General features: G+C 44.9%; 1 protein-coding gene across 1 annotated transcript in view; it reads right to left on the bottom strand.

The window, feature by feature from the left end:
* The window catches only part of LOC311098837 (kin of IRRE-like protein 1), a gene marked incomplete at its 5' end in the record, with an annotated part of 28444 nt that extends 20707 nt beyond the window's left edge, over positions 1–7737 (bottom strand). Inside the window, 6 exons of the mRNA XM_084139405.1 lie at positions 3184–3289; positions 3445–3595; positions 3802–3959; positions 4338–4487; positions 6435–6561; positions 7594–7737. Of these exons, the coding sequence (XP_083995531.1) occupies positions 3184–3289; positions 3445–3595; positions 3802–3959; positions 4338–4487; positions 6435–6561; positions 7594–7737 (836 nt within the window). The remainder of the gene's footprint in view (positions 1–3183; positions 3290–3444; positions 3596–3801; positions 3960–4337; positions 4488–6434; positions 6562–7593) is intronic.
* Between the last annotated feature and the right edge of the window lie 1420 nt (positions 7738–9157).

Consider the following 9157-nt stretch of genomic DNA (forward strand, 5'->3'; position numbering starts at 1 on the left):
ATCATATACAGTGAGGGGAAAAAAGTATTTGATCCCCTGCTGATTTTGTACGTTTGCCCACTGACAAAGAAATGATCAGTCTATAATTTTAATGGTAGGTTTATTTGAACAGTGAGAGACAGAATAACAACAAAAAAATCCAGAAAAACGCATGTCAAAAATGTTATAAATTGATTTTGCATTTTAATGAGGGAAATAAGTATTTGATCAAATCAATTTATAACATTTTTGACATGCATTTTTCTGGATTTTTTTGTTGTTATTCTGTCTCTCACTGTTCAAATAAACCTACCATTAAAATTATAGACTGATCATTTCTTTGTCAGTGGGCAAACGTACAAAATCAGCAGGGGATCAAATACTTTTTCCCCTCCCTGTGTTTTAGACACACTAACAGATCCACTCTCACAGGTCATCTTACCTAGACACCAAATAGAAGAGAAACTAACTGAAACGGGGAGGGACTACTTGAACTTGTCCAATAGGAAATGCTTGTTTTGTGGTTTCCGTTGCACAATCTTTAACTATGTTTTTCTGCTTCAGTGTGCACTACTGAATACCACCCAGCAAACACATTATTGAATACCACCCAGCAAACACACTACTGAATACCACCTAGCAAATACACTACTGAATACCACCCAGCAAACACACTACTGAATACCACCCAGCAAACATGCTACTGAATACCACCCAGCCTACACACTACTGAATACCACCCAGCCAACACACTACTGAATACCACCCAGCCAACACACTACTGAATACCAACTAGCAAACACGCTACTGAATACCACCCAGCCAACACGCTACTGAATACCACCCAGCCAACACGCTACTGAATCCCACCCAGCAAACACACTACTGAATACCACCCAGCCAACACACTACTGAATACCACCCAGCCAACACACTACTGAATACCACCCAGCCATACCACCCAGCCAACACACTACTAAATACCACCCAGCCAACACACTACTGAATACCACCCAGCCAACACACTACTGAATAACAACCAGCCAACACACTACTGAATAACAACCAGCAAACACACTACTGAATACCACCCAGCCAACACACTACTAAATACCACCCAGCAAACACACTACTGAATACCAACCAGCAAACACACTACTGAATACCACCCAGCCATACCTTGGTTTCTCAAATGACTGCCTCGCCTGGTTCACCAACTACTTCTCAGATAGAGTTCAGTGTGTCAAATCGGAGGGCCTGTTGTCTGGACCTATGGCAGTCTCTATGGGGGTGCCACAGGGTTCAATTCTTGGGCCGACACTTTTCTCTGTGTATATCAATGATGTCGCTCTTGCTGCTGGCGACTCTCAGATCCACCTCTACGCAGACGACACCATTTTGTATACATCTGGCCCTTCATTGGACACTGTGTTAACAAACCTCCAAACGAGCTTCAATGCCATACAACACTCCTTCAGTAGCCTCCAACTGCTCTTAAACACTAGTAAAACTAAATGCATGCTTTTCAATCGAACGCTGCTGGCACCCGCCCACCCGACTAGAATCACCACTCTCGACGGGTCTGACCTAGAGTATGTGGACAACTACAAATACCTAGGTGTCTGGTTAGACTGTAAACTCTCCTTCCAGACTCACATAAAGAATCTCCAATCCAAAGTTAAATCTAGAATCGGCTTCCTATTTCGCAACAAAGCCTCCTTCACTCATGCTGCCAAACATGCCCTCGTAAAACTGACTATCCTACCGATCCTTGACTTCGGCGATGTCATTTACAAAATAGCCTCCAACACTCTACTCAGCAAATTGGATGTAGTCTATCACAGTGCCATCCGTTTTGTCTCCAAAGCCCCATACACTACCCACCACTGTGACCTGTACGCTCTTGTTGGCTGGTCCTCACTACATGTTCGTCGTCAAACCCACTGGCTCCAGGCCATCTATAAATCACTGCTAGGCAAATCCCCGCCTTATCTTAGCTCATTGGTCACCATAGCAGCACCTACCCGTAGTCTGCGCTCCAGCAGGTATATCTCACTGGTCATTCCCAAAGCCAACACCTCCTTTGGCCGCCATTCCTTCCAGTTCTCTGCTGCCAATGACTGGAACGAATTGCAAAAATCTCTGAAGCTGGAGACTCTTATCTCCCTCACTAACTTTAAGCATCAGTTGTCAGAGCACCTTACCGATCACTGCACCTGTACACAGCCCATCTGAAATTAGCCCACCCAACTACCTCATCCCTATATTGTTATTTATTTTGCTCTTTTGCACCCCAGTATCTCTATTTGCACATAATCTCTTGCACATCTAGCATTCCAGTGTTAATACTATTGTAATTATTTTGCACTATAGCCTATTTATTGCCTTACCTCCATAACTTGCTACATTTGCACACACTGTATATATATTTTCTGTTGTATTTTTGACTTTATGTTTTTTTACCCCATATGTAACTCTGTGTTCTTTTTATCGCACTGCTTTGCTTTATCTTGGCCAGGTCGCAGTTGTAAATGAGAACCTGTTCTCAACTGGCTTACCTGGTTAAATAAAGGTGAAATAAAAAAATAAAAAATACCCCTCAGCCAACACACTACTGAATAACAACCAGCAAACACACTGAATACCACCCAGCAAACACACTACTGAATACCACCCAGCAAACACACTACTGAATAACAACCAGCCAACACACTACTGAATACCAACCAGCAAACACACTACTGAATACCACCCAGCCAACACACTACTGAATACCAACCAGCAAACACACTACTGAATACCCCTCAGCCAACACACTACTGAATAACAACCAGCAAACACACTACTGAATACCAACCAGCAAACACACTACTGAATACCACCCAGCCAACACACTACTGAATACCACCCAGCCAACACACTACTGAATACCAACCAGCAAACACACTACTGAATACCAACCAGCAAACACACTACTGAATACCACCCAGCAAACACACTACTGAATACCACCCAGCCAACACACTACTGAATACCAACCAGCAAACACACTACTGAATACCAACCAGCAAACATACTACTGAATACCACCCAGCCAACACACTACTGAATCCCACCCAGCCAACATACTACTGAATACCACACAGCCAACACACTGCTGACTACCACCCAGCCAACACACTTATCCAACAGACTCCCACTGACCGGATGCCCATGATGGGGGGGTTGGCGGTGGCCTGGCAGGTGAAGGTGACTCTCTCTCCCTCCAGGACAGACTGAGGCTCCATGGATAGGTTCACCTTGGGGGGGTCTGTAGGACGGAGGGAGGGAGGGAAGGAAGGAAGAAATGGGAGGAGGGGGGAGGGAGGAAGAGGGAGGGATTAAATAAGCCTGAAACACAGTCACACACTCATACCTTAAAACCCCACCACACACACACACACACACACACACACACACACTTACGGTGCACGTTGAGGGTGACAGTGGTGCGTTTGCCCATGGGGACAGCCCGGTTGCTGGCCACACAGGTAAAGTTGCGTCCTGTGTCTTTGTCCTCAGGGATGATGGGCAGGAAGCTCCGGGTCGTCACCCTCTTTCTATCTGGGAGAACCTCCTGGGGGAGGGAGAGAGAGGGAGGAGAGAGAGAGAGGGAGAGGGGGGGGGTAGAGAGAGTGGGGGGAGGGGGAGGGTAGAGAGAGTGGGGGGAGGGGGGCGAGAGAATGAGAGGGAGGACAGGGTGGAGCCAGCGAAAGGTGTATTTAGTGAAAAAACATCAAATATGGCAACATGCATCGGTGTGCATGTCTGTGTGTGACTCACGGTGGAGCTAAAAGCTCCCTCCAGGGTCACGCCGTCCCGCTGCCACTCGATGAGGGCCAGTGGCTTGGCCCCGCGGGACACACAGCTCAGGTTGTACGAGGCATTGGCTCTCAGCAGAATCTCTGGAAAGCCCTCGATCACTGGGTCATCAGGAGGGACTGTAGGACAACAAAAAAACACACACACGTCGTTGAACACACACACTCTGCATACACACAATACAACACACACACTCTGCACATACACAATACAACACACACACGTCGATGAACACACACACTTGGCATTTACACAATACAACACACACACTGACACACACACACTCTGCATATATACAATACAACACACACACTGTACGGTCATACACTGCACTGGACACACACACTGACAAACTGTACTAGATACACATACTCCACATAACAATACATAGTCACGCACTGGACACACACACACACACACACACTCACTCTTGACACACACAGTCACACACTGCAGTGGACACACACACACAGATACACAGATACACAGATACTCACTGAGGACGGTGAGTTTGGCTCTCCGGGAGCGCAGGGCAGCCTCTGTGGCCTGGCACTCGTACAGGGAGTCATCGGACAGCTCAGCGGCAGAGATCTCCAGGTTATACTGGCCCACGTCTATCACCCGCAGCACACGGTACCTGGGCCAGGCTGGGGAGAGAGAGAGAGAGAGAGATACTGGCCCACGTCTATCACCCGCAGCACACGGTACCTGGGCCAGGCTGGGGGTAGAGACGGAGAGAGAGATACTGTACAGTACCAGTCAAAAGTTTGGACACACCTACTCATTCCAGGGTTTTTCTTTATTTTTTTAAAACTATTTTCTACATTGTAGAATAATAGTGAAGACATCAAAACTATGAAATAGCACATATGGAATCATGTAGTAACCAGAAAATCTAAATATATTTGAGATTCTACAAAGTAGCCACCCTTTGCCTTGATGACAGCTTTGCACACTGTTGGCATTCTCTCAACCAGCTTCATGAGGTAGTCACCTGGAATGCATTTCAATTAACAGGTGTGGAATTTATTTCCTTCTTAATGCGTTTGAGCCAATCAGTTGTGTTGTGACAGGGTAGGGGGGTATACAGAAGATAGCCCTATTTGGTAAAAGACCAAGTCCATATTATGGCAAGAACAGCTCAAATAAGCAAAGATAAATGACAGTCCATCATTGCTTTAAGACATGAAGGTCAGTCAATACGGAATATTTCAAGAACTTTGAAAGTTTCTTCAAGTATAGTCGCAAAAACCATCAAGCGCTATGATGAAACTGGCTCTCATGAGGACCGCCACAGGAAAGGAAGACCCAGAGTTACCTCTGCTGCAGAGAATAAGTTAATTACAGTTACCAGCCTCAGATTGCAGCCCAAATAAATGCTTCACATAGCTCAAGTAACAGACACATCTCAACATCAACTGTTCAGAGGAGACTGCGTGAATCAGGCCTTCATGGTCGAATTGCTGCAAAGAAACCACTACTAAAGGACACCAATAATAAGAAGAGACCTGCTTGGGCCAAGAAACACGAGCAATGGACATTAGACCAGTGGAAATCTGTCCTTTGGTCTGATGAGTCCAAATTTGAGATTTTTGGTTCCAACCGCTGTGTCTTTGTGAGACGCAGAGTAGGTGAATGGATGATCTCTGCATGTGTATTTCCCACCGTAAAGCATGGAGGAGGAGGTGTTATGGTGTGGGGGTGCTTGGCTGGTGACACTGACAGTGATTTATTTAGAATTCAAGGCACACTTATCCAGCATGGCTATCACAGCATTCTGCAGCGATACGCCATCCCATCTGGTTTGCACTTAGTGGGACTATCATTTGTTTTTCAACAGGACAATGACACAAAACACACCTCCAGGCTGTGTAAGGGCTATTTGACCAAGAAGGAGAGTGATGGAGTGCTGCATCAGATGACCTGGCCTCCCCAATCACCCGACCTCAACCCAATTGAGATGGTTTGGGATGAGTTTAACTCTTTTTTGGTTACTACATGATTCCATATGTGTTATTTCATAGTTTTGATGTCTTCACTATTATTCTACAATGTAAAAAATAATAAAAATAAAGAAAAACCCTGGAATGAGTAGGTGTGTCCAAACTTTTGACTGGTACTGTACATCTGCAGCACACGGTACCTGGGTCACGCTGAGACGACAGATTTACGTAGAAAATAAATACATTTAAATGAAGACCTATGAAGAATAGCAGCACATTATACATCTGAGAGAATGAACACACACTTTCATTCACATAGAGAAACACAAACAATGAAAAACAGACTCTCATAACATCATGCATGGTGTATTCCAAACACTAGAGGGCAGACCACAAGTCTGGAAGCGCCCTCGAATTATGACATCATCGATTTGGATTCCAAAGGGGACAAAAGTATTGGTCCAGATTACATCATCTCTGCCTGCCTCCACCTACCAGCAGCATAGCAACCATCAGAACCATCAGCATAACAACCATCAGAGAGGTGAACACCAAGGAGCACAATGAATGTATGTGTGTGTGTGTGTGTGTTTGCGTGCATCCTTGCGAGCGTGTGTGTGCACTCGTGTGTGTGTGTGTGTGGGCTCTCACCCTTGAGGTCCTCTCCGATGCCCAGTGCTAGTCCATCCTTGGTCCACTGTACAATGCCGCTGTAGTTGAAGACGACACAGGACAGAACCACCTTCCCCCCCAGAACAACAGACTGGTCCGCTGGCTCCTGAGAGAACCTCACAGTCCCCACTGTCACAAAGACAAAGACAGGGTCAGGCAGAGTGGATATACTGTAGGTGTGTGTGTGTGCATGTGTGTTTGTGTGTTCATGAGAGGTAGCATCACAAATTATATTTTTTTCTACACAAACATATACAGTAACCCCATACAGTGACATAAGGAACATACTGTACCAGCAGCTGGAGAACCAAAGTATTAACACCCATGTTTTCACATGTTTGCATCGTCAGGTAATTTCATATTTCAGGGACATTTTTTCAGTAGGTTCATTAATTAAAACAGATATAATGAAAAATGTATCTCAAATGACACTCGCTCTCTCTTGCTGTCTCTCTCTTTCTCTCTCTTTCTCCCTCTCTCTCTCTTTCGCTCTCTCTCAATTCAATTTAAGGGCTTTATTGGCATAGGAAACATATATTTATATTGCCAAAGCAAGTGAAATAGATAATAAACAAAAGTGAAATAAACAATAAAAGATTAACAGTAAACATTACACTCACAAAAGTTCCAAAGGAATAGATATCTATCTCTCTCTCTCTCTCTCTCTCTCTCTCTCTCTCTCTCTCTCTCTCTCTCTCTCTCTCTCTCTCTCTCTCTCTCTCTCTCGCTCTCTCACTCTCTCTCCGTTAGTCTTCCATTGGGCTGTTCTTTTCCAGGATCATTGATAAAACAACCCTATTAGCTAATTAAGGCAAAACTCGTTAATAAAAAATATGATTTTCTTAGGAGAACATCTCTGGGGATTGCATCACAAAGGAAGAAACAAGAGCGAGAGAGGACTCTAGAATTAACATCTGGCTGCGTCCTGAATGGCACCCTGTACCCTGAGCCCATAGGGTTCTGGTCAAAAGTAGTGTACTATAAAGGATATAGGGTGCCATTTGGGACGTACATAGTCACTGTTAGTGTCTAGTGTCATGTTTGTGTTGAGGGCTCCTTTCAAACAAGGACTTTTCACTGAGCTGACACTGCTACACGCTGTGATGTTTCAAGAGTGTTCAACATCAATTGTAATGACGGTGATGGTGATGATGATGATGATGGTGGTAATGACAGTGATGGTGATGACGATGGTGGTAATGACGGTGATGGTGATGACGATGGTGGTAATGATGGTGATGGAGACGATAACATCTATGACGATGGTGACAATGAAGGTCATTCGCAGAACATTAGTGCTTCTACTTTTAAAGGTAATGTATGGTTGAGCTGACATTCGCAGAGTTGATCATGAATGCAATCTCCACAAATGTCTGGTAAAATGCCTTTAAAAGGAGCAGACTGTATAGTGTTCCGTGCTATAACATGCCTTTCAGTATAAGTTTGGGGCAGCTGGTAATATTTTGCGATTCTGTGTGACCCTCTGTCTTTAGCAACTCTCTTTCCCATAATGCACTGCTGAGTGAGAGAGAGAGAGAGAGAGAGAGAGAGAGAGAGAGAGAGAGAGAGAGAGAGAGAGAGAGAGAGAGATAGAGAGAAAGAGCGAGAGAGTGTGTGAGAGAGAAGTAGAGAGAGACAGCTCGAGAGAAAGAGGGAGCAAGAGAGGTAGAGAGAGAGAGAGAGAGACAGCGAGAGAGAGAGAGAGAGAGAGAGAGAGAGAGAGAGAGAGAGAGAGAAGGCCTGTCAGCCTGGAGCTGAGACTCAGAGAGAGAAGGAGATAACCACACTGACAGAGAACAGAGATTTAATTAACCCTGGGGGATCCCCCTCTCGCCCTCTTTCCCTCTCTGTCTCTTCATCTCTCCCTCCCCCTCTTTCTCCCCCTGTATCTCTATCACTCTGTCTCTCATGCCCTCGCTCTATGCTTCCATGGCTTTGGGGCAGTAGTAGGTAGCGTTGGTTGGTCTGCTCTACGGTCTGCTCCTGGTCCTGTCCTCTCTCTCTATGATTATAACACAGTGGTAGAAATGAGTTAACTGCAGAACGTTCACTGATATTCACTGATATTCACTGATATTTGCTTAAATAAACAAAAACTCTATCCATCTGATCAGACCAACTTTGTTGAATGATGAAGATATTATTATTCTCTTTTAGAAAGTCAGAATTTGTAAACACAGTTTACAATCCTGCTGTAATAGGTGGACAGACTGTAGATGATGGTGCACACAGTACCACATCTCCATACTCCCCCTATACATTACTGCTCACAGTACCACATCTCCATACTCTCCCTATACATTACTGCTCACAGTACCACATCTCCATACTCTCCCTATACATTACTGCTCACAGTACCACATCTCCATACTCTCCCTATACATTACTGCTCACAGTACCACATCTCCATACTCTCCCTATACATTACTGCTCACAGTACCACATCTCCATACTCTCCCTATACATTACTGCTCACAGTACCACATCTCCATACTCTCCCTATACATTACTGCTCACAGTACCACATCTCCATATTCTCCCTATACATTACTGCTCACAGTACCACATCTCCATACTCTCCCTATACATTACTGCTCACAGTACCACATCTCCATACTCTCCCTATACATTACTGCTCACAGTACCACATCTCCATACTCTCCCTATACATTACTGCTCACAGTACCACATCTCCATATTCT

The sequence above is a fragment of the Coregonus lavaretus genome (assembly GCF_964263955.1).
Source record: "Coregonus lavaretus genome assembly, chromosome: 23".
In the NCBI taxonomy this organism is placed as follows: Eukaryota; Metazoa; Chordata; class Actinopteri; order Salmoniformes; family Salmonidae; genus Coregonus; species Coregonus lavaretus.